The 27,313-nt window shown below is 42.2% G+C and overlaps 1 protein-coding gene across 4 annotated transcripts in view; it reads left to right on the top strand.

Annotated features, from left to right (window-relative positions):
• The window catches only part of arb2a (ARB2 cotranscriptional regulator A), an 844,257-nt gene that overhangs the window by 294,347 nt on the left and 522,597 nt on the right, over positions 1 to 27,313 (top strand). For all 4 annotated transcript variants that reach the window (XM_070884941.1, XM_070884922.1, XM_070884950.1 and 1 more), the window contains one exon: positions 18,431 to 18,649. In XM_070884941.1, the coding sequence (XP_070741042.1) occupies positions 18,431 to 18,649 (219 nt within the window). The remainder of the gene's footprint in view (positions 1 to 18,430; positions 18,650 to 27,313) is intronic.

Below are 27,313 nucleotides of genomic sequence, written 5' to 3' on the forward strand. Positions count from 1 at the left end.
GAGTTAAACCTCAGAAAATTTACTCTGTAACAAGGATGAAAAATCTTTGATGTGTTGACCTTGACATTCAAATTCTTGATATACACTACTGGCACATGACAGTCTAAGCCAGGAGTGAAATTCTTCAAGTAAACCCTAATAAATATTGTGGAATTTTTTGTATTTTTGCACAGACATAAAAATTGCAATTGCAGTGCCGGTTCCTTGAGATTCATCTCCCCACATATGAACTAAGTTGCTTCTCTATATTGATCTTGATACTGATTTTCACTACAGAAACAAAAAATTAATTGTGAATTGGAAGTAGGACCTGTTCGCTTTTAAAATTGAGAGTGAGACCCTTTATGTAAATATGCATTTTATTTCCACAAGCCAGTTATGAATTATGACAAGCATTGGAAATGGAAATCTGCAAAAGCTCAATTACATGGGAGTACTGTTCAATATTCTGCTTTTAATGCTGTTTTTATTGCATGGGAACGAAGATCATAGGCATTCCTTTTTTCTTAATAGCGTTTCCCCAATCTTATAATAAAAAAGGATATCTATAAAAAGGTGGGCTGAATTTTATATAATACAACTTTTATTTTAATTATATGGCTTATAATAGTTCATACCTGTCTTGTGAAAGTAATGGATTGTGGAAATAAAGGGCTAAAAATTTGTGCCCGCCACAGGAGTTGCTGGTGTCACTGCAGCCTCGGTTGAACGGCCGCTGAAAATGGTCGAACTGTTAGAGGAGAAAAATTTGCGACTAAAGATATTTAGCCCAGCGCTAACTCACCGTGTAAAGCCCTCCTGGTGCTGTAACTGCAGACATCAGAGGTGAAGTTGCCATCCAGGAATGGTGTTCCATCTTCAAACAGCCTCTGGAAGTGAGGCAATGAGTTCGCTTGACATTGTGGGAAATTAAAAGGGCATTGCATTAAAAGGGCAATGCCTTCTGAACTAATAAGAATAAAAATGAAGTAGACAAATGCAGTTTTCATCCCTTACTGTCTATAAAAAAGTACATTAAAAAGAAGTCCGAAATGGAGGTCAAACTCTTAAAGCTGAATTCCCTTCCGCACCTCAAAAATGGGAAAAGTGCCTCAGCACTAACACAAATGGCTCAGCAAGACCGGGAAAGGACACCCAAGACCGGGAAAGCTGCACACTCCAGCTTTGTGCAGGGGGTCAACACGGCAAGAGAGGTCCTCTACCCACAGGGCCCAGGAGGCCCTCCTGAAAGAACAATGTGGGTCCACATCACTGAGGCTATCACTGCCAGCAGTGTCGCCCCCCCACCACCTGGCTCCAGTCCCCAAAGAAACTTCATGACCTCAGACCACTGAATACATCTTCAAAAGCCATCTACTACCAACTGCATCACTAGGCTCACATACTTCTCAATGTACAACTCTCCCACCCAATCTCTCACCTACCAGTAATCTGTACCAATCACAAGGCATACCATCCATTCCTAGCCTCACCTCACCCCTTTGGAGGAGGCAGTGCAGACCATTCTTAGCAGGGGTATGGCTGAACCAGTGGCCAGCGCGCATATCAGAAAGGATAAAAGATGCTGGTATCGCCATACGTTATCCTCCTTCTGGCATGCACCTCTTACTTTCCCGCCCACCTCTCACCACAATTCTACCCTTGTGTCTTCCTCATTTCACACACCCAAGAAATGCAGCCTACCCAGCCAGTGGTCAACCATGAAGAGGGAGAGAAGAGTGAAGACGAAGAAGAAGAAACACCGTCACTTGATTTCACACCCAGCAACCAGCTTCTCAATATCGATCAGCAAGGCTATTTGCAGTGTCCCCTACTGAAAGTCCACAGCCTTCCACCAGCCATACTGCAACCACTGGGGTGGCACTGCGTGACATCAGTAGGATAGGCAAAGGCACACACAAGAGAGTCACTAAGGGAATGCATAAGGGTGATGAGTTGATTTCTTAATGTCATATAACAGAGGGATGGTAAGATGTGAGACAAATGTTGAAAGGGGAATTGGGTTTATGGTCACTGGTAGCACAGGTGGATGATTCCATCCTGGATATTCCGGCCAAAAAGAAGCTGTCTGGGTTGCAAACTTCCTTCTGCTTCCTCATTTCTGTTTCTTCCTCTTTGGCTTTTTCCTCTTTGGCTTCTTTCTCTACTGTTTCTTCCTCTTCTGCGTCTTCCTCTTCCCTCTGCGAGCAGATGCTGGAAATCTGATATGACAGCGTAAAATGCTGGATATACTTAGCGGGTCAGACAGCAACTTGACCTGAGATGTGAACTCTGTTTTTCTCTCCACGGATGTTGCCTGACCTGCTAAGTATTTGCAACATTTTCTGCCTTCTTAGAGGCTTTCCTTTACCATCCAAGGCCTTGCAAGCGTCCAGCAGCACTCCAGACACATTTTTTTAAAACTTTTAACATGTATTGCAGCAAGCCATTACTTAAATAAAATCAAAAAAATCCAGTCTAAAAACTTAAAAGCAAACTTACCTGAAAGATCTATGTGTCCCTTTAAGAAGTGCTGATGGCGCCTTAGTCAGTCTGTTACGCGCTAAGTTTACATGGCAAACTTAAGGTTCAAGTTCTGCGAGGTGACGTTAAGTCAGCATTGTAATCCAACTGATGTCACCTCTCATTTAAATCTGCAGTCCCATAGATCTTCCCAGCAACTATGCTGGACCTTGGAAAATTACGGACCCCGCGGGATCCGCCACCAGCTAGCCAAAGAGCAGAGGCTGCCTGTAACAGGTGGCATTAAGCCCCCGAATTTTTAACCCAGAATCCCTATTACACGAGGAAGCAGTCACTATCAGTGCGGCTTGATTTTCTAAGCTGTGCAAAGATCCTCTAGGTCAGGTCTTCCTCCTTTTACCCATGCCACATAAAAGGTTACTGCACAAGATAAAAGTTCACGGGGTTGGGGGTAATATATTAGCATGGATAGAGGATTGGCTAACTAACAGAAAACAGAGAGTCGGGATATATGGTTCATTCTCTGGTTGGCAGTCAGTAACTAATGGGGTGCCGCAGGAATCAGTACTGGGACCCCAACTATTTACAATCTATATTAATGACTTGGAAGAAGGGACCGAGTGTAACGTAGCCAAGTTTGCTGACGATACAAAGGTGGGAGGAAAAGCAATGTGTGAGGAGGACACAAAACATCTGCAAAAGGACATAGACAGGCTAAGTGAATGGGCAAAAGTTTGGCAGATGGAGTATAATATTGGAAAGTGTGAGGTCATGCACTTTGGCAGGAAAAATCAAAGAGCAAGTTATTATTTAAATGGAGAAAAATTGCAAAGTGTGCAGTACAGCAGGACCTGGGGGTACTTGTGCATGAAACACAAAAGGTTATCATGCAGGTACAGCAAGTGATCAGGAAAGCCAATGGAATCTTGGCCTTTATTGCAAAGGAATTGGAGTATAAAAGCAGGGAAGTCTTGCTACAGTTATACAGGGTATTGGTGCGGCCACACCTGGAATACTGCGTACAGTTTTGGTTTCTATCTTTACGAAAGGATATACTTGCTTTAGAGGCAGTTCAGAGAAGGTTCACTAGGCTGATTCCGGAGATGAGGGGGTTGACATGAGGAAAGGTTGAGGAGGTTGGTCCTGTTGGTCCTGTACTCATTGAAATTCAGAAGAATGTGAGATGATCTTATCGAAACGTATAAGATTATGAGGGGGCTTGACAAGGTGGATGCAGAGAGGATGTTTCCACTGATAGGGGAGACTAGAACTAGGAGGCATAATCTTAGAATAAGAATCTGCCCATTGAGGAATTTCTTCTCTCGGAGGGTTGTAAATTTGTGCCATTCATTCTCTCAGAGAGCTGTGGAAGCCGGACATTGAATAAGTTTAAGACAGCGATAGATAGCTTCTTAACCGATAAGGGATTAAGGGGTTATGGGGAACGGCAGGGAAGTGGGCCTGAGTCCATGATCGGATCAGTCATGATCGTATTAAATGGCGGAGCAGGCTCAAGGGGCCGTATGGCCTACTCTTGCTCCTATTTCTTATGTTCTTATGGTTTTCCAGAGTTAGGTGTTTTCTAAGTTACATTGCATATTGTTTTCAACAGTGCCTTTACAGGATGAGAGGGGCTCTTCCCTGTGAGTGACGGACTACCAGGGATATAGACCTGACCCGTGACTCACCACAATGCTCTGAGTTTTGAAGAAAAAGTGAAAATTGTGCGACTATGGGGTGGGGAATTATTAATGACGATGTTATCATTTGAATGCTTAAACCGCTCATATTGGCCTGGAATGTGCAGTCGAACTGGCAGAGTTCGCCGTCATTTTGCCTTTGAAACTGACTGCAACTTTAGGATTTGGCGCATGCGCAAATGCATACGGAAATCCCAAAATTGTGGTCAGTCATTGACAGGCATCCCTGTACGCCCTTGTGCTGCCCCCCACTCACCCATTAAGCTGGCAATCTGTGTAATTAGTCAAATCATTGAAACTGACGAAAACTTCAGCTCTTTTGCACTAAGTACGCTGCTAAATTCCCCGCTAAAAGTTAGACCCACAGGGATTAGGTGTTACTGGAGTTTTGTCAGCGTTATTATTGCTAAACAAATGTTAAGGGCCTGGAAAACTAATTTTAATTTTGTGCAGTGTGAAATTAAAAGTTTTAAGGCACCTTTCAAAAAAATATTTTTTCATTTTTTAAAGTTTGTTCATATTTATTTCAGGTTTGCCTTTTTCCCATGTGAGAGCCCCAATCTTTGTTTTTGCTCTCTCTAACTATATAAAAAGTTAGAATTTTATGAGCTTACTAACTTCCTTGTTCGTTGTCTGTGAGAATTCTGCCTTTTGATTGGCTGCTTACTTAGAAACATAGAAAATAGGTGCAGGAATAGGCCCTTCGAGCCTGCACCACCATTCAATAAGATCATGGCTGATCATTCACCTCAGTATCCCTTTCCTGCTTTCTCTTCATACCCCTTGATCCCTTTAGCCGTAAGGACCGTCTCTAACTCCCTCTTGAATATATCCAACGAACTGGCATCAACAACTCTGCGGTAGGGAATTCCACAGGTTAACAACTCTCTGAGTGAAGAAGTTTCTCCTCATCTCAGTCCTAAATGGCTTACCCCTTATCCTTAGACTGTGTCCCCTGGTTCTGGACTTCTCCAACATCGGGAACATTCTTACTGCATCTAACCTGTCCAGTCCCGTCAGAATTTTATATGTTTCTATGAGATCCCCTCTCATCCTTCTAAACTCCAGTGAATACAGCTTGTTGACATCTCAGCCGTTCGAACAAGGGGATCCCCAATACTGTCCGTTGAATTGTAGGTCAGAAAACCCGAGTTCTCGACACAGGGATTGCAAGCCTTCGTTGCTGACCTCAAATTCAGGGCCATTAAATTTCTCTCCACTATATAACCTTAATGTTTATCTTTCTATATTTTTTCACTTTACAGAATAAAATAGTACTTTAAACACAAAAGTACCTCCTATTAGATTTTTGTTTCTCTTTAATTCTATTTAGTCCCCGACAAAAACTCAGTATCAGTACTGTTCCCCACTGGCCATCGCACCATGCTTTCAAATTACTCATTCAGGGCATAAACAATCTGCACATTTGATGTCTGCTTCACCAGAATTGAGCTTCAATCCCATATCCTAGCCACAACAAAGACTATTTAGTTCCACTTTTGCAGCATCGCCCATCTCTGCCTCTGCAGGTGACTTGATTCCTCCAATGGCAGTCTCCGAAACTCTACCATTTAAAATTCTATTACGCGTATCCTGTTCTATACTAAGTCTCATTTGCCTATTACTCCAATCTTTGTCATTGGCTCTCTTTCCCAATTTCAAAATCATCATCTTCATCTATTAATCCTTTCACAGACTTGCCCCACCCTATCTTTGTGACACCCTCCCTGGAGTCCTTTGTTCTTCCAGCTCTAGATACCTGTGTATCCCCTCTGCCTCCATTCCATCAGTGGTGGCAGAGGTTTCAGGTGTTTTGCCTTATTGTCTAGGACCCCCTTCCCTAAACCCCATTGCTTCATATTCCTCTTACCCCAACTTTAAGCACCTTCTCAAAATACATCTATTCAGCCATGTCTTTGAGCAACTATCCTACCTTCGTCACTTATGCTTGGCGGGGGGGGGGGGGGGATTTTAACCCCCCAAAATGGGTGTATTTGAGTTGGAAGGCATGTAAGAATGTAAATAATCTGAAACTCAACCCCAAACTGCCTCCAACATGTCCAGAGGCAGGATGGGGGGGCGGGTGGGCGAGCAACCAATCTGCTCACAGGAGGCGTTTAAAAAAAATGTGTTCATGGGATGTGGGCGTCTCAGGCGTGGCCAGCATTTATTGCACATCCTTAATTACTCTTGAGAAAGTTGTGGTGAGCCGCTTTCTTGAACTGCTGCAGTCCGTCTGGTGAAGGTACACCCATAGAGCTGTTAGGGGAGAGTTCCATGATTTTGACCCAGCAACGATGAAGGAACGGCGATTTATTTCCAGGTCAGGAAGAGAAGGTGTATGACTTGGAGGGGATTTTGCAGGTAGTGGTGTTCCCACACGCCTCATGGCCTTTTTCTCTAAGTGGTAGAGGTTGCAGGTTTGGGAAGTGCTGCTGAAGAAGTCTTGGCGAGTTGCTACAGTGCTTCTTGTAGATGGTACACACTGCAGCCACAGTGCACCAGTGGTGAAGGGAGTGAATGTTTAAGGTAGTGGATGGGGTGCCAATCAAGCGGGCTTGCTTTGTCCTTGTTGATGGAGCTGCACTCATCCAAGCAAGTGGAGGGTATTCTATCACACTCTTGACTTATACCTTGTAGATGGTGGAAAGGAGATGGGAGTCAGGGGGTGAGGCACTCGCCACTAAATATCTAGTCTTTGACCTGCTCTTGTAGCCACAGTATTCATGTGGCTTGTCCAGTTAAGTTTCTGGTCGATGGTGACCCCTAGGATGCTGATGGTGAGGGATTCAGCGATGGTAATGCCGTTGAATATCAAAGGGTGGTGGTTAGACTCTCTCTTGTTGGAGATGGTCATTGCCTGACACTTGTGTGGCATGAATGTTACTTGCCTCTTATCAGCCCAAGCCTGAATGTCGGTCAGGTTATGCTGCATGTGGGCACGGGCTGCTTCATTATCTAAGGAGTTATGAATGGAACTGAACACTGTGCAATCATCAGCGAACATCCCCACTTCTGACCCTATGATGTAGGCAAGGTCATTGATGAAGCAGCTGAAGGTGGTTGGGCCTAGGTCAGTGCCCTGACGAACTCCTGCAGCAATGTTCTGTGGCTGAGATGATTGGCCTCCAACAACCACATCCATCTTCCTTTGTACTAGATATGACTCCAGCTAATGGAGAGTTTTACTGGGGTTGCTTGATGCCACACTCGGTCAAATGCTGTCTTGATGTTAAGGGCAGTCACCCTCATCTCACCTCTGGAATTCAGCTCCTTTGTCCACCCAGACAATGAGGTCTGGAGCTAAGTGATCCTGGCGGAACCCAAACTGAACATTGTGAGCAGGTTATTGGTGAGTAAGTGCCACGTGATAGCACTGTCGACAACACCTTCCATCATTTTGCTGATTAATGAAAGTAGACTGATGGAATGGTAATATGCCAAATTGAATTTGTCCTGGTTTTTGTGGACAGGGCATACCAGAGCAATTTTCCACATTGTCGGGTGGATGCCATTGTTGTAGCTATACTGGAACAGCTTGGCTAGAGGCGTGGCCAGTTCTATTTTAATATTATAATGAGGCTGCATGTCTCAAAATTAACCAACATTTTAAATTTAACCCTGGTCAGCCAGGTTTCCAAAGATGTGGGAAACCCATCAGTTAAAGGGAGCTGAGAACTGCTGGATCCAGGAGGCGTGCCTTTCTACTTACCTGCTGGATCCAATTTACTTGCATCGGACATCCCCCGACTCTTCCGATCTTGCCCTCAAGGCCTCCGATCTCCTCCACTACTGACCCTTCTGGGTCTTAATGTCTGTTTCTCACCTTTGTGAGGCACCTTAGGATTTTTTTTGTTTTTTCTTGTGTTAAAGGCACTATGCAAATAAACGTTTGTTGTTGTTGAACCCTGGAAACCAGGAACCAGAGTAAACCACTGGTGATACCAATGGCTATTGCGCCAATGGCCATTTACTCAGTGCTGGTGCATGGTGACTTCACTTCTGAAGGACTAGTTTCAGATTTCTAGAATTTTCAATTAAAAAAAAATCTTTCTAAAGGATTAATAATTGTGATGTAATTATCTATTGGTGATCCTGCTTTCGAACAAAGCATATTACAGAAAAAGAAGGAAACATAATCAAAAAATTGCCTGATGATAGGGCCAGAAGAACAATGATATATATTTGTTTTATTTTCTCATGGTGAATCAGACTGTATGCTCTAAAAATGGTTTAGGTACTCAAATATTTGGTTGTTGAAGACATACAGGGCAGGATTTTCTGCTTTGGTACATCTTGGTTGTGGGTCTTAGCCCCAGCTGATTTTCCAGGGTCAGGCACTTTTACATAATTGAGGGGGCGAATGGCTGCCGCAGGTCTGGATTTGCCAGCCGCAGGATGGTGTGGCCGGCGGCCCAGAGGTTGGGCGGAAAGTGAACAACAATTCTTTTTTTAAAGGGGCACCTTAGTGTATACACCCTACAATCAAAGCAATGCTATGGAATGCATGGTGTTCCTTGCTTCCAACGTTGCTATGATTCAAATGATAGAAGATACCTTGGGAGCCAGTGTAACTTGAGTGGAAATCTAGACCACAGTCTTAACCAAAGTATGCATTCTAAGCTGCAAATGCTGTCTTGAGTGCTTTTCCTTCTCCCTACAATACTTATTTTGTTGAAATCAAAGTTCACTTTAACATCTCCTATTCTAGCTCATTCTTTCCCACAATCTCAAAACTGTGGAACTCCATACCTAATTTTGCCTTGCCTCTCTTCTACAATCTAGACTTTAAAAAATCTAAGCTTAGTGTTACCTAATCAATACTTGATTTATTTTGTCCTTTTTCAACCCTGCTGTTGTTCTGCAGTATGGATCTTGGTTCTTCAGCTAGGTTTCTCATGAAAGATGTTTGTTAAGTGATATTTAACAGTTGATCACCAGGAACGAGGATATTGCATATTATTGCAATTTACAACTGTGAACTCATTTTTAAAAAGCTAATAGAACATTCAAGTGCAGAGCATTTGGGGGCGAAATTGCCTCTGATTTTCCCCTCGTTAGCGCCTCCGGGGGTTTTTCGACATTTTTCGCCTAGGGGAGGGGGGCACTACCGCCTCCTGGGAAATTGCCCCGGAGGTTTAGGAGGTGCTCACCTGGCAGTGCTGTGCCCCGCGGTTAGCCTGGGCCACCTCGCAACCACCGCTGACGTCATCACTGTGTGTGTCGACCCATCACTGCCCCGCGCCGACCTCTTAACACACGTGGGGGAAATTGTCCCAATGGCCACGAGGCTGGAGCAGGCGGATGTCAACGCCGACTTCGCGAGTCGTGAGGCTACTGGACATCTGCTCCCAGGGTGCTGTTTAAAGGGGAGGCCTGCAGCGCCCCAGGCCGCCATCTTTATTTGTTGGTCGACTCTTGGGTCGGCCCGACCATGGACCGGGCTGCCATTATGCAGCCTGGCACTCTGTCTTAAGTGCCGAGTTGCTGGCTCGGTCTCACGGTCTCACGTGTTCCTGGTGGCTAAGTGGCAGCCACCAAAGGGCCATGCAGAGTGCGCAGTGGCCCTCCCCACTAATGGAAAGGGAGGGGCATTGTAGCACGTCAGCACTACGCGGAGCATCCGCGTAGCGCTGGACTCAGTGCCGTGCTACTGCCCCAGTACTGCACCCAAAGGAAGCAGAGCACCGGAGACAGCGCTCCGCTTCCTTTGAGGGACATAAGGCCCAATCCCGCATCAAGGGCGGGAGTTCCGGGCCGGGCGATAAAAGTCCTGGCCCCGGAAGATTACCATCTCCAATCAGGGCGCGGGGCAATTTCTTCCCTTTGTCTTTTATAGATCATCCTGTTGACTTACAGACTCCATTTCAACAGTAAGAAACTACTCGTATTTTACCGAATCATTCCTCCTTCATAGTGATGTTTGCTCTTATCCTGTTATCTAAATCAAATGACTTAAAATTTATATTTTCAATTTTGCCATTTATTTCAAAACGCAAAGTAATTGTAGCATATCAGGCACAATGGATGTCATACAACTGTCATTTTTCACAAGTAGTTAATTTTCTCTTCCTCAAGGTACAGTGCTGGCTTGAGTCAGGAAAAAAATTAACTGAAACAGGAATACAGTAACAAACTTCAATTTTAAAAGTGTCACTTGGTTCTGTGCCATTTTACTGGTCACTGGTTTTGGGAGTGTGAAACAGTGGCAGTGATAGTTGCATGTGGTGATCTTAACACATTGAATACATCAACATGATGGACAGGAGAGGAAGATAATTTGTGTTAGGAAGTGCCAGATCTGAAATAAAATGACAGTTGCTTGAGTGTAACCGTAATTTGGGAGATGGGGATAAATCTCTAAATCTATTGCCATCATTTTAAAATGCACTTTCTCCTCTGTGACATGTGACAGTCGCTGGACAAATAGTCAGGCAAACGATCTCCAAACGTTCACTGCCAACGCTGCTTTTAAGTTTGATGTTTGGTGTTGCATCATGACCAGATTACCAATTAGGTTAGGAAATGCCTAACCTATACTTATATTTGGTGCTCTTTGACAGCCAGTGCATGAGTTCTTGCCACATGAAAAACACAGCCTTGAATATTTGGCCTAACAGTCCCACATTGGAATAAAACATGGATAAGTATATTTAAACTGCTCATTTATATATTTCAAAACTGCGAGTTTAGAGCAGAGGTTATGGGTTCAATACCTCAGTTTCATTTTGCATTAGAGGCTCTTATTGGGAAATAATGCCATTTTTAAACTACGCCAGTAGATGGTTCACTACACCACGGCAGGATTCTCTTCTTGGCAGGGGAGGGGAAAGAGAAAACTGTCAGGACCAATGTGGCTCATCAAAAGTGACAGGTGATCATAGAATGGTAGTAACAATAGAGAATTTGGTGACCCAGTTCATCCTGTTATACTGCCTAAAGAAAGAAGCAGACTGGTGGTTGGCAGCAAAGGGGTAAAAGCAGGCAAGGTAGGGGGCAGTAATTATTATGGGGTGGAGCAGCTTTAATGTGTACTTGTCATTACTTGATTGTCTCTTGCTGTTCCATTATTAAACTAATCCTGTCATTTTGCTCCAGGCATTCTGCTTTGCAAAAATCAAAATTTGAAGCAGAAAATTAGTTTGAAAATTCAAATGAACAAATAAGCTAGGAACTTTTGATGTTCAAGTTGTTATCAAGGTGCATTTATATGACTTCTGAGCCAGATTCCAGGTGATCTTTGTAGATAAATAGTCTCTTAATGTTGATCAAGACTGATTCCTTAACTTAAGATTGGGATTGCTGTTACTCGACTATAGAAGTCTTTCTCAATATATGACCTTGGCTAAGTTTCAACATATCTCCTATTAGGTTTCAAAAGCTACCTTATATTTACTTAATTGACTCTGAACATCACTGTGGATTGTATAAACTGTAAAGTAACTTATTTCTTAAATATGTTCTTAATGTGTTTGATCTGTTATGTAGTATTACTGCTAAGTGAATATTACCACTTCAAGTGGTCAGATAATATTTGCCATAAAGCACAATATATATGCAACATCTGAGTATAGGTTCAAACTATATTTGCAATTGTTCTAGTTTTCTCTTATTTCTCTCTGCTACAACCACTGCTTTTGATTGTTACTGTGCAGTTGTTGTACGACCACGCCAAGTACATCATGATGGTGAATGCCCTGTATCCTGGCAGCAGTCATGATGCCTTCATCCTGCGCCAGTCCAGTGTGCCAACAATTTTCCAGTCACTACATCAAACCCAAGGGTGGCTGATCGGCGACAAGGACTATCTGCATTGCACGTGACTGATGGCTCCCCTCTGCAACTCCACCACTCATATAATGGCAGCCATGCTGCCACACCAGGAACATCATTAAGCAGACCATTGGGGTGCTCAAGCAATAGTTCCACTGCCTTGACTGCTTAGGCAGAGCCCTCCAGTATTCATTGGAGCGGGTGTCCCATTTTGTAGTGATCTGCTGCATGCTCCACAACTTGGCCATCATGAGGGCGCAGCCCTTGCCACCAGGGATTGCGGGATCACCTCAGGAGGAGGAGGGAGAGGAGGAAGGGTGGTGACAGGCAGCAAATCCCCATTCCGGATGGGCTGTCTGTAATCAGACTCCGATTCCAGTGAATGCAACCCCAGATCCCCGTTGCTCACCACTTCCCCATCATACCATCCCTCTGTCACAGAACATCACAGCGTCCTCCTGGGCACAAAGTTGAAATGAGAGCCACCACAAAACACATATTCCAAACAAAAATCATAAATTTATCAGAATCCAATCAACATTACAATATCAACTAATCACCCTTATGCATTCCCTCAGTGCCTGTCATTCGTGTGCCTTTGCCTACTCTAGTGCTCCTAAGCAGTGCTCCCCCAGTGGCTGTAGCTTGGCTGGTGGAAAGCTGCTGACTTTCAGTGGGGGAGACTGCAGATAGCTGTGCACGATGATCTCAACCAGCTATGGGCCTAGAAGGCCCAGCTGTAGACTGCGCCACCTCGGCATGGGCGGCAGCAGTCTGGGCTGGCTGGCTGATAGACAGCGGCAAGAGCAATGGCGGAGTGGTTGTGGTGGGAGCAGGAATGCTGTCATCCTGAGAGAGGACAGCAGCTTCTTCCTCCACAGACCCACTTCCACTACCCGGGGGGGGTGGGTGCGTGGGTGCGCGCCTCAACATTCCTAATAATGTGCAGGAGCCCTGAGGGCTCTGAGACCCTGCAAGCCCCTTTCGAGACGAGTAACCCCAGCGATGATGGCAGCAGTCTGAATTTCCACTGCAGCAGTTAGATGGCTTCCGTCTGTGTTGCAATGGAAGCTGCAACATCGCCCATCACATGCAGTATCATGGCTGGGTCCACAAGGTCTCTCTTGGAGCTGTCCATCATTTCCATCCTGGAAATCATGGGGTCCAAGCTTTGCGCAAAGCCGCGTCTAATGTTGGAGCGAGACTCCTCATTGCTGCTTGACACTGACAAGAGGCTCTCTGGCAGGCTTGCCATTGCACCTAGAATTTCTGTGTGCATACCCATCACCCTTCTTCTGAAGGCCACACCATTGAGGTGATCATCTGCGTCATGTGCAGCAGAACTTGTGCGTGAACCTACCCTCCGGGAAGCTGGCACCCAAGCTACCCTTTCCCCCTAGCCTGGTTGCAGCCCACTCGTGCTCAGTGCCTCACCATGTGCAGATCCTGCCTCTATACTACTCTCTATATTCCACTCAGTGCCATTTTCTGAGCTAGTATCTGCGAGTATCATATGCAGTGCGAATGTGCCTTCTTCTCCATTACTCCCCTGCAGAAGTTCAGGCACAGGCTGGCAGTTCTTGGTTATCTGAAAGGAGAAATGCACAAGGGTCGGGTTGTGGTGAGGGAAGGGGGAGAAAGCAAGATATCCATGCATCGACCATCAGCAGCTTGTAAGTGAGAAGAGATTGTGGGATGAGAGGGAAGTGGGATGTGAGAAGAAGGATTAGTTATACCCATGCTGTCATTATCAGCAAGGGCTTCAATTCCTCCAGTGGCCACGGCCTCCGTCACTGCCCCTCCAGTTATGTTAAGGACGGATTTCTCCAGGGCTGTGAGGTTCTGTATTGAGACATGGCCGTCTCCTGTCTGCTGCTTTTCCCTCCTATTATGTGCCACCTTGGCCTGCAAGAGAAAGGGTATTGTGTCCGTGAGTGTAGTGCAATGTGTTTGCATGATGTGCCTGTCAGAGTTGAATACTCACAGTGTGTGCAAGTTGTGAGATGTGGGTGCGAATGTTGCAGCAATGGTAAGGTTGTGAGGGTGAAGTAAAGCCATGATTGTGAGGTATGAGTGGTGATAGCTACAGATTGCTGGTAGGTGAGTGATAGGGGTGTGGTGCATTGAGCAGTGTGTGAAGCTTGTGGTGCAGGTGGTGGGATATGGCATTTGCTGAAGCCTTCACTCCCCTTGGCCTGCCATTTGAGGTCATTAAACTTTTTTCAGCACTGGATCAAGGTCCTTGGGACCACACTGGTGGCCGTGACGGAGTCAGCTATCTCCTCCCTGAGCCTTCTGCAAGTGGCCTTGATGGCCTTTTGCCACCCTGCAGGAACTGGACAGCATGACCACGAGCAAGGCCTTCAGTGTAGCATCCAAAAACCTTTCTGCTCGCTCTCTTAGTTGCTGAGCCATGACTTCATCTAAAATGACAATGAGGTGTTTCTACAACAAAGCACCGCCTCTTTAATTAATGAAGAGAGTCTCGGCCAAACATTACTGCACCAGATATTGGTCCACCCCGCCCTGTTGAGCGTTAAACCAATCAGCGCACCAATCATTATGATGAGCAGGTGCTGGCCCGTGACACCACCCGTTTTCGTGCCAAATCCAATTTCCAGGCCCTGGTAATTCTTGGGCTCGCACCAGGAAAATAATCATGAAGGCTAGGTTATTGTAAAAACTCAACAGGTTCATTAATGTCCTACAGACACTCCTACATTTGACTATTCTGCATCGCCTGTGTTACCCACATCCAAAGAAAAAAAATTAAAACTGCTTCCAGGCCTCTGTCATTAATCTTCTTCTTAGGCGGTCCCTCGTATCGAGGAGGACTTGCATCCACCAAAAAAGGATGAGTTCACAGGTGTTTCAATGAAGGACCTAATATTCCAGGTCCCGAACTGCATATTGAAGGGTGGAAGATGCCTGTGCGTGGATTTTTTTAACGTGTGGTGGCCATTGCACACCAGGGCTTGACAGAGCTAGGTCTTGGTCCAGTGGCAAGGATTAACCAGGATGACTGGAGACTAGCTCTGCTGCACGGACCTAGTGCGCACACATATTGCAGTGTGGGCTGGCCCGTGCTGCCCCTGGGCCCCGAACTCACGCCTCTCCTGGGCCCCATCATCTACAATCTCTCGCCGCTTCTTCGTCACGACCTTGCCGTTCCTGCTGTACTTGCCCCCACTCCAATCATGCTATCCACTGAGCCACAGCTGACACACACAAGTCTCAAAGAAGGAACTGGCCAGTTTGAAACTTCTAAGATGCCGCTGAACCTGGAAAAAGAGGATCATCACAATTCCATCTTTGTAAGCACAGCGAGATCTACTCTCTCCCTCTCTCCCTCTGTCATTAGTACTCTTTCACTGGCTTGTAACATGTAAGAGTGGTCTGTGTTGGCTCATCCTTTGACTCTTTTCCGCTCTCCCAGTAGAAAAATAACTTCACTTGACAGCTTTGTTAAGATTAGGATCTCACTGTGAGGGGTATCAACCCTCAACCTACCACATTGGTATATATCACTGTGCTTGAACTCATGCAAGTTATATGAATTGCATGAATAATAGCAGTGTAAGCAGATTACATTGTTAGGCGATTGTGGTAGTAAGAATAAGTATCAAGAGTGGTAATTACCATTTGATACTATTTGATTTTGATCGGGTGATTATCACAAACTTTATTTGTCTTAAAATATTTCTTTTTTCACCTCTTTTTTTAATTTTCATGCTATTTTCTTCATGAAATCCCTTTCGGTACTTCATGTTTAACCTATGGGAGATCCTTATGGAGCAAAATTGCCTTTGTTGGAACTCCCCCGCCCTATTCTTAGTGGCTGAGACATGAACTGATAAAACTCTGCAACAGTTATGAATATGCAACAGCATTAGGTCCCAATACATGATTACAAGAAAGACAGACTCTGAAATGCTAGACTTAATGCTTAAATAATGTTGCCAATAACATGTAGCACAATTCAATAGACATTGGTATGTAACATGGTTACTGCTACAATGTGTGTTTGAATTATACAGGAAAATGGGTATTGAGTAAAGGAACAAAAAGTTGCTGATAAATGATTGTAGATATTTAGAATTGGATCCCCAGTTAAATTATCCTCGTGTGTTCCTGTTGTGTAGGGATGATAGAATGTGCTAGCTACATTCCAGAACATGACATTAAAAGTACTCAGATTTACTCACAGGGTGAGTCGATGTGAGACACGCTGACAAAAGAGCACTTACCCATGGCAGAACACTTTGTATCAAGATAATTTTCTTCTTGGCCTGTCATGACCTTGCTGACCGTTTTCTTATACAAAGAGCAGCGGACTGAAAGCTGCCATTTCAGACTGTGCAGTAGACTGCAACTTAGTCTTTTTACTCTGTTTTGGTGGGAGGGGAGGGTGTAACAGAATTCTGAAAGACATCTTGCAGATTGTGAAAAGTTGCAATAGGCCCTGGGGAGTGTGCTGGATCATCTTGCAAATAAAGTTTGTTAGTCAGTTGGGTACAAAAAAAGGGTAATCTTTCAAATTGCTTTTTCTCAAATGCAGTGTTATAGGGTCACTTCTCTATCTGTGCATGAGTAAGAGTGCTTTCAAAAATGAAGCCTAATTAATGAATGAAATAGTTACTGAGAAGTACTGTACTTATGATTTATTAAAATAGGGGGCAGTTTTGAATTATCTGCTAAGGATTTCTGTTTAGCATTCATAGACAAGCTAATTAAAATAATTATATGCAACTTTGGTAATTTAATTTGTGATGCAAATACAATTGAAAATTGCAAATTGTTAATTAGCTATATAATAGAAATGATATGGTAAATGTAGAAGTAGTGATATCTTAAAACTGTTGTGTCCAGGAAATTCTTTACCTCCTTCCAGTACCAGATGACCTTTTGCAGCTGTCATGAAATGCACATTTGCTACTGTATAACATCTGGAAAACTTACTTTCAGTGTTGAATATTGTAAAGCAGAACTGGATAAATGGCACCATAGAATGTCATTTAACACCTAATGCGCTTTGAGAATATCAAAAACTGTCATCTTGCTAGACTTAAAGAATACCGGATGCAAGGTTAAGTTAAAATAAAAAATTCATTTTCTATTACAAGAAAGCTTTCATTATTAAAATGATTTTCTAGTGTAATGTGTTGCACCGCAAACCTAATAAAGTACACTTCTCCTTCAGGTTGACAGAGCATTATAAAGGTTACTCCAATCGGGTTCACAGTGCAACGCCTACAAGTTGCTTTACCATAGCAAAGCTGTAACCCTTAGAAATTTGAAATCGATGTATTGTCATTGATGTTGTTAGTCATTTAGCTGGACTTCCACCACCAGCTCTGGGCCAAAAGGCTGTGGCATATGACTTTGTGTAAGTGGCAGCTGCATTGAGATAGTTTTTCCCAATGTTTTGAATGAAAAAGTCACCCTGGCTTGACCAAGTGTAAACACTTCAGGACATCTACCGATAAGATTAAAAATGGACCAGTTGACCATAAGATGCTACATGTCTCAGTCATTGCATTTCTACTGCCACTGCCATCATTGTATAAAGAAGCTTAAAAATGTTGATGGTGCTTTGTTCATCTGATTATTGCACTACGAAGTATTGGGGGTAACGTTCAACTTTGCTGGGGATGTAAAGCAGGCAATATCGGATTGGCCACCCGTTATACACCCCGCCCAATTTTTCTTTCCATTGACTTCAAATCCTGGATTTCTCATCAAAACCAGGTTTTGTACAAAAAAAACTGAATAACTGTGTAATTTAGTTATATGTAAGGGTGATATTACACATTCAGAAATATGGCTCTTGTTTTGTAATGCTTAATTAGATGTGCTTCTTTTGCAGCTTTTCTACTTAGTTGAATTCATTTTTGGTGTAAAAATCGAATGAACAGAATAGCAAGTAGTAATTGTCAGAGGAGATGGTAAACAGCAGCCCTGTTTGCTTGCTCAGAGGGATGTAAAAGATCCAATGGCTTTATTTGATAAAGCATTTTCGTGGAGCCTTGGCCAGTATTTCAACTAACACCATCAAAACAGATGATCTGGTTATTCGTTCATTTGCTGTTTGTAGAACCTTGCTGAATGCAAATTGTCTGCCACGTTTATAGAAATAACATTTATTTTCTTGAATATAACATTATTTTAACAGTAACAGCAGTAATGATATATCAAAAGTAATCCATTGGCTATAAAGCACTTTGAGATAACCTGAGAACATGATAAGGGAGTGTATAAATGAAAATTCTTCTCTAACTGAAGGAGCAATAGTTATAGATTCAACATTTTAAAATAATCTACAAATGTTATCAGCGTGTACACTGTATATTTTCCATATTTTTGACAGATTAGAGGATTAATTACCCTGTAATATTAAGTTGAAAACGAGTCCAAAGGATTTGTTCTTTCACTTGTAAATGACTGAGCACAATTCTGTAAAATGTAATGTTGTTCTTTGTGTCATTTTAAAACAGGAGGGATATGGAGTAATAGTTCTAAATACCAATGAAAACTACATCGAAGTGGAGAAGCCAAAAAAGCAAATGCAGTCACCAGCAAATGACACAGACGAGCCAGCGGAAAAGAAAGAGAAGAAAGATGACAGTCAGAAAGAGACAAAGAAACGGCGTGACTTTTATGAGAAGTACCGAAATCCTCAAAAAGAAAAAGAGACAAAACACATTCCCATTAGGGTTAGTATTTGGTATTTTTCAGTAATAATATATTGCAGCAACCTGATTATGTTTACTGGTTAATTATTGTTTACATACATTTACAAAGTTCAAAATAACTTAGCAATCAACAACTTGATAAATCAGCAACTCAATATCAAATTTCTCACTATTAGTATAAATTTCAAAATAAACTCTTGAAAATGTAATAAAAGTATTTTAATAGATAATAAAGTTTAAATTTAATTTATTGAAATCACATAGGTTAGGAAATGGAGTTACATGGCAATAACCTGACTAAAATAGTGAATTTGCTGGATTTGGCTTTCTTAATGCATTCAGGAAAATAAATGTTATTCACTCAGTAGATTCCTTTCGCAATTGAAAATTAACCATTAACTCAGAAATTACATCATGTAGCCCACTTTCATAGGCATGGCTTTGCACAAGCCAGGAAACCTGTTGTGCAGCAATTCTAAAAGAAGTTCAGCAGTGAAACTGCAGCACAACAAAGGCAAAATTATTAATATCTTAATAAATATTTATGATAGAATAGTAGTGGTGCATTATAATGAGCAAGTGCTATTCCTTGCTCTATCCCATCATTTATTCAGTTCACCCTTACACTTTGTAATGCTAGCAGCATGACATCGTTATAACAGTACTGCCCACAGTTCTCCATTTCTGCAGGGGGCAGAGACAATATTATTCAGACTTTGACATTAACTGGTGCCTTGCATCTATACTATGCATTATACATTGCTTCCAGGTTGATGTAATACCAAAAGGTGCATATTAGAATCCAGAGTTCACATTGCACCTGTGAAATTTTCCATACAATCTTGAAAGTTGATTGAAAACTTGATACTAAGCTTGTATTTGCTATATATGCTACTTGTGTTAAAACAAGTTCAAAATATCAATTCAGTTATTTCATATGTTAAGATGACCTTGGAAATCAAGATTGTTTTGCACAGAGAAATGGGGGGTACCTAAGAGCGGTGGTACACCATGTATTTGACAAAAGCAATTGAGATGTGATCATTGTTCCATTGTTTTCATTTTGTATCCTTATTTTAAAATTGTCACTCAAAAGGGAAAATTTAGCTAATTCAAGGGTAAATACAGTAAACAGTTATATATTAAATTAAAGTTTAGAGTCATAGAAATAAAATCAAACAATGCAATTTAATGTTGCTTGGACTTCCAAAAGTTGGTTGTGGTAACATTGATAATTTCCAGAATGGCTCTACCTTGAAGGTCTACATATAATGCAAGTAGTTTGCCCATTGGTACCAAGACGATCACTTCAAGTCACTAAGATATCATATGCTGGCTTTCGTACTGTGTCTTTGGATGCTGTTAGATCTCTTTGTGCTATTGCCTGGCAAGGTGGGTCCACCAGGCAATATTAGATTTCATTCTATTTGTGCAGTGACCCCTACTAGGTTTTACATGCAGAGGAATTTGCTAGGGGCTATCTGCAAGACGGTGAGCTAGAGCAGCACTACAGTCACCAAGCTTGTTTACTGAACAACTTAAGTGACAGGTACTTTGATGTCAGAAGCATCCAAACTAGGTTTAATACACAAAACCTCAAGAATTGTACCTCTAGTTTGGCATTACTTTGGCACATTTTTATAATATATGGATGTTGAAGATATGGCAAATGATGTTAGCTTACATCATTTAATTCTATAATTATGTTCAACTTCCAAAAATGAAGCACCCTCCCAACCTATTCCTCATTCCTGTATCTGATGTGGCATGGCTTGACGTTATTTCCTGCCATGTTACATTTTGTTTAGGGGCTCTGTTTTCTTAAGTTTCAACACAGTTTTTTTTCAGACAAAGAAATGAAGATGTCTTTTATATAATGGACTAAGGGAAGATCAAGGTGCAATTTTTTTCAAGGCGCAATTTCCCCAATTGATTTTCCTATATTGGATGGCAATCAACTTGTTTCCGTCTGTAGAGTTTGAACGTCAAAGAATGAGGAAGACCATACTGAAGAGATAATTATAACATTTTGTTCGGCTATGAGGTTCTCTCCCTTGGGAAAGCAGGCTTTATCTTCAACACTGTCAATAAAGCAATGATGATCTGTAAATGACCCCTTTACCCCATAGAAGATGGTTGTGCGGTAATGTTCTTTTCTGTTGCTGATGCATCAATGCTTAATCCTCCAAAGTCTTTGGCCTCTAGCATTGGAACAAGCATTTGTTTGTAGTATTCCTCACAGGTTAACATCTTTGTTAAACTTGTGGGAAAAACAATTTGAAATGAATATAATAAGCTAATATTTGTACAGAATAATTTTGTTCCCAATGTTGTGGAGTGAATGTCACTTTATAGCTCATCAGCTTCATGTGTCATTGAAAAAGTGGTTTACAGCAGAGTAATGTGTAAACAAAGACAAGACAATTCACAACCTATAACTTAAACTAATTCTCTTCCACCAAGAAGGAACTCCAACAGTAATAGTAGCTAGCAGACCAGTTTAAATAATCCTATATTTAATAGTGGTTATTGAAGTGTGGTATAGACTTACAACTGAAGTCTTGTTTTGAAGAGATCACAATTCCCCCAGTAGATGATTTTTCTTACTGTGCTTGCTTAGATATTTGCTAATTGCCAATGTTGTAATTTTCTTCATGGACTCATAGGTCCTGTTAAATTTAGCTTCTCTATTCCTTTATTACTGTACTATTGGAGTTTATTTCAGCATCACACTATTATATTTCAATATACAGGTACATACATGTTTGCTTTTAAAAGAGATGAGTAATAGTGGCAGCAACAGAGCCTTTGCAAAAAGATCTAAAAGAACTTCTGAAAATATATTTTGAATGAACCATACTGCATAAGCATACATTGCAAAAATTAAATTTACAAAGGAGAATTGTTTTACAATAAGTAAATCCTCCATGTTGGGAAATATGCCTCTTAAGTGTCTAGTGCGCACCTTAACATTACTCAGTTGTTTCATTGCCTTTGCTTCTTGTGATAAGCATCCTTTTTTTGTTAACCTATCTTTTCTGTACCTCAGAGGCAATTACAAAAGTGATTTATTTCCTCTTAATTATATTCCTCAGACTCATCCCTTTCTCTATTTCTCAGCTTCAAAAAAGTAATTGTTACTTTTCACCACAGTTGTAGACTATGGCTTAGGTTGAGTCTTAATAAAGTACACGAACAAAGTCATTCATTTGTGGTTGCAGCAAAGCCTTCTAAGCTGTGTGGCAATTTTATTTGAACACTGTGGACTTAAAATAGGTTAACTCCAGTATGAGGAAGCATGGACCACCTGCATACAAAGTGATGTGCTTCGACATGCAAGTTGAAAATAAAGTTCAATTGATTAATACAGTTCCTTACACACATTAATAAGCTCTTAACTGCTTTAACCAAGCTCACTTTTTTCAGTCCTGCTGCTTTTATAGTCCTCTATAGAATGCCTAACCTCCTAACCTTGTTTAATCTCTGCTAAAGTAGTTCTTTTGCAGATCACAGTCCGTTGGTTCATGTAGAGTGTTACAGAGTCTGTTATCACTTGTTGCACAGAAATGTGGGAGCTGGTTTAGCCCTGAAATTTCAGCACTAATCCATTTACCTATTTTTCGTCAGCCAAGCGAAGGAGGACCACAGACAAAAAGACATTGATGGCTTTAGAACCAAGCAAAGGGAGTACACAGGCTGGCCAAGAAATGAAGTGTTTTAGAGAAAAGGGGGTAATAATCAAGCAGTTCTACATGTGTGTTCAAGAGCTGCAGTTCACCATTGTTACATATATCTTCATGTTTATCAAGTATAAGACTGAATGGGTTACAGCAAGCAAAACATTTGTACTTTGGCAGTTTTTATCAACTGCAGCTGCTTGGTTTCTTTAATCCACTTAATCTGTGCTATGCCATGGCAACTAAAAACTAATTGAAAGAAGTTTTTAGCCTAACATTGTCAGGATATAGAATACCAGTTCAACCTCATCCTTTTCAATTACCTATCATGCAATATCTAATGCTCAGAGCGCTTTCGGTGACAAGATCTCAGAAGCTCAAGTTAGACGTTCCCTCCCAATCTTCTAGTTAGGTCAACCAAAAAAATTAAGAAATGATGGAAGGTCAGGAGAAGAAATTTATAGCAAAACAACTTTCTACAATGTCATTATGACAACCTGCTGTAACAATCTTGGCTCTGTTTTAACTTATGTCAATTAATTCCTAAAAGTAATTTAATCTGACAGTGGCAGGATGTTGAAAGGCTTGCAGAGATGTCATGAAGACGACCTTTCTGCTCATGTGCAGCCAAAAGCCATTATTAACAAGGAATCTAAGAACCATTGCAAGTTCTATTGTACTTTGTTAATTAGTTATTGATTAGAAACAATGCACTACCAAATATTCTGAGATTAGCTTGACGCCAGAAGGTTGTGCACTGACAGCCTTTTCCAGATAATCTTTATAGTATTTTTGCCTCTTTAATGAAGTATTCCGTTTAAACTTCTTGTTCTGTTATGCGGGCAGCAAGGTGGAATTCTGTCCTTTTTAAAAAATGATAATCTTTCGAGTTTAAAAAACAATTTAGAATATTGACCCAGAAATTGGACCCCGTTTCACCCTTTTTTCAGGCATAACACGGGGTCAAGAATGACCAATACTGCCGGCCTATGTCAGCATCTTTTGGCATTGGATAATATTTAGACATCCCAGATGCCCCATCCCCCCACACGACCTACCTGAGCCCTGGTCCAGGCCCTGGTCCTGGTCAAATCCGCGAGCTGTCTCTGGATGCACAACTGACATCCGTAGCTTGCTGGAAATATGCTGATTAAGGCCAAAGCCCAATCTCGGGTGAGGCTTAGGATCCTGGTGTATTCTCCCAAAGAGCAACTGAAAATTGGCCTAAACAAATTTTTAGTCCACTGAGTGCTAAATGCATTTAAAAAAATATGATTTTAGGAAGCTATTGACATTTTTACAGCCCATATGCCATGGAGCAATTCTGTGATCCCGGGAAAATGGCCCTCAGATTATAACTTGCATGAGACCAATTTTGTTTGTGGAGTGAGGAGCTGATCTCGCTGGATTCAGTGGGGATCAGCTTACTTAGATAATTTAAATGTTCTTCCTGCACAGTTTAATCCGGTGCAGGAGGTGTGCTGAAGGGAGGCTAGCTAAATCCTGAGCATGCAATCCTTAAAGTTAATGGGATGAGGCTACTTAAAAATAAGTGCCACATGTAGTGGGGAAAATTTGGAGACTTTTGTTGTGGTTTAAAATGGTCACAACAGTTTTTAGCCTTTGTAAAGGAAGTATGGGGGACAGGCAATGCATTGGGAAGGCATGAAAGAGTCTGAGCAGCATCGCTTCCCACTTTCTGTGTGGTCTGTGTGGACATTTTGCTGCAAGAGGTGGATGGAGGAGATGGTTACCAAACTGAATCTTGTCTACAGTAACTGCAGCACCTAGAAACAGATGCAGGAGAAGATGGCATAGTTGAAAGAATCTGGCAGGATAAACTAACCAAAAGCATCATATACCAGGTAGATGGCACATGACAAATGTAACATGCCCAGCTGTTCCAGAGTAACTGCTTATACATACCAGGCCTTCATACAACCTTATAACTCTTGTCATTGCATCTCATGCATACCCATACTTCAGCTGTGCACAGTCAAAATGCAAGATACAATTAAAACTATTGTCACATTCATAAGTTCCAAAGGCTGGGTGCAAGATAGCAATCAGTGACTACCTGTACCTGAGAAATACACAAATATGGATACATCAAATATGTGTTTCACAGTATTCAGTCAGAAAGTAACTGAAAGTGCTGGCCATTCTGACCAACTCATCAGTTGCCTTTTTAATGCATATGTTGGCAGCATAGTATTTGATATTGCAATGCTAGCTGAGGTAGTTATCCTGGTAGATAGATATGCCAAAATCGGCAGAATGGTCTGAATCGTGCTGTTCTCCCTGGCAAGACTTCTTCCATATTTTACCACTTCAACCATGAACTATTATATTGATGTGCATTAGAAACAAATTTACATTAAGGAGTGAATATAAATGGGCCATACTAATATATTTTTTATATATATATATATATAAAAAAATCACAATTATGCAAAAATGTCCAGCAAAAATGATACTGTAAACATTACAAAAATGCTCCCAAAGACAAGTTAACAGCTGCTGCACCCATAGAGCTTTCCTTTCTCCCATTCCAAATGTGTACACAAAGAAAATAAATCTGGTACAGTGTTGTTAAATTGTGCTTGACATTCATTTCAATATTTTTGCATTAAATCTGGGGCCTTAATGAGGCTTATGCAACAAATACTTCAGTTTGCTAAAAGGAAATTACAGACCAATTGCATACTCCCTCTGCGCCAGTTGTTCATATGAAGTCTTGGTGCTCAGGAATAGGAAGTTGTTCCTTGATGTTTAGAAAAGTGCCTTTTTAGCATACTTAAAATATTTGGAACTGGAATACATGATTTAATTCAAATATAATTTAAAAATTTGCAAAATCAGTGTTATTCTGCCCTACCCATCAAGTACTTTCATGCCCAATTGTTATATATGGCTGTCCCCAGCTAGATGGTGATTTGAGACTGATATCAAGTTAATGGGGACAATTTTCAGTTTTGGTCTTTAGGCAAGTGACAGAAGGTACACTTGAAGTCCTTGCCAACAGACATAAGCCATTTTAAGGATCAGGCCTCATTTGTTTAATGCCAGCGAGTTGTGAGTGCTTTACCAGTGCTCACATGCAGCTCACTAGTCGGGGGTGGGAATGGGCAGGAATTCTGGTAGCTCTTCTATGAAGCCAAGCTGGATGTTGCATGTGGGTATGGGTGGCAGATGAACTGACACTGGGGTGGAAGATTTATATGGGGTCAAGGATTGCATTCATGCTCCTTCTAGTGCCACAAAAATATTTTAAAACACTTACCTTGGGCTGTTTTTGTGAGTTTCTTGTGGCAGTCCCTTTAAAGAAAGAAAAAGAAAGACTTGCATTTATATAGTGACTTTCATGACCTCAGGACGTCCCAAAGCACTTTACAGCCATTGAAGTACATTCACTGTTGTAATGTAGGAAACGGAGTCTCAGTTGAAAGTCTCATCCGCAAGACAGCACCTCTGAGTGCAGAATCCCTCAGCCCAGATCTCTGTGCTCAAGTCTCTGCACTGGGACTTAAACGCACAACTGATTCAGAGATGAGAGTGCTACAGCAGAGGCGAGAGCGAGACCACTAGTTATGCCACTCAGCGCCTAGTACCAATTGGCGGAGTGTGCACTGTGTGTGGTCCGCTCACTGCTGCTTCAGAATTGCATCGTGGTCGTAAAACTGGCACAGGATTCTGATTTGCACATTAAGGGCTCGATTTTTCCTACCAAGGCGGGCGACGAATGAGGCGGCCTGCGACCCCACTCCTGGCTCCATCTCGGCTCCTCCCATGACCTTTCCTAGATTGGGCTTGTTAAGCCGCCCTGCAAGGTTCCCGGCCAATTAAAAGAAAGCGGGTCAGATGACGTCATCTGATTATGCGTCATCAGCCAATTTCCTTCAAGGGATCATGCCACATACATTTTGACAGATGTGCTGTCAGTGTTCTACAGCATTGAGATGCTGCAAACACTGCACAAAGGTGCACGGCTGCATCTCTCCCAACACTCCCTCCAGATTCTTCTGGAAGGTTCTCTTCCCTTCCCATGAGCGAAAGAGACCGCCCCAGAACACCAATGCAACCTGATTGCACATTGTACAGGAGAGCACAAGCAGGGATGTCATCAGGAGGACCTGGCTGCCATGGCGCAATCCTTTCAATGATCTCAGTAGATCACAAACCGTTACTGCAAAGCCACAGTCAATCTTAGCCTGCAGTGCCTCTCATCACATCCCCATCACTCTGCTGTCCCTATCCTACTCCTGCACATCCTTATTCACAACTTACCTTGCACCTCCACCCATCCCTCTCTATCTACATTATCTCATCGCCATCTCACTAGTCACCCCTCACACTAACCCTCATCCTTGTCCTATCATACCAACTAACAGCACACAAGCTTGTTATTGCCAATACTGATGTAAAGTTTCTGCTAATGTGTTGTCAAACATAGAAATCTTTATTTTCAACACTTTGCCTCATTGGACAAATCTGTGTACACCCTTTGATGTGGCTTAGTGAGTTGCAGTGAATGGTGAGACATAACGGTAATCCCCAATGGTGATGCGTGTTGAAAGGAATGGCTTGGGCGTTGTAGGGATGCTTTATGGTGTTGGTGTGGGGTGCTGCCAACCTGGCACATCATGTGGTAGCCAGCGTGTACAGTGTCAAGTGAAGTAAATGTGGCCATGGTGAGGCCATTCCTGGCATCCCAGGCAGCAATGCGGTCAGGTGTGGATGCCCTGTGTCCTGAGCAGCATCAGGTGATTGCGGAGAAGGTTGGTGTTGTTGTTGGTGATGCTGGTGTGCCTGATGATGTTGGTGTTGGGACTGATTGTGGTGGGATTCTGAGAACCAAGGTAAGATTTTTTCAAGGGCACCGATGCTGATGGAATAAATAGCAGCATAAGTTGAGATGATAGAGGCGATCTGTCATTGGTGAGATAGGTTTCTCCAAGGAGGTGACAGTGGATAGAAAATTCACTGCAAAGACTTCAAACCTCCATAA

Source organism: Pristiophorus japonicus, chromosome 1 (genome assembly GCF_044704955.1).
Source record: "Pristiophorus japonicus isolate sPriJap1 chromosome 1, sPriJap1.hap1, whole genome shotgun sequence".
Taxonomy (NCBI): domain Eukaryota; kingdom Metazoa; phylum Chordata; class Chondrichthyes; family Pristiophoridae; genus Pristiophorus; species Pristiophorus japonicus.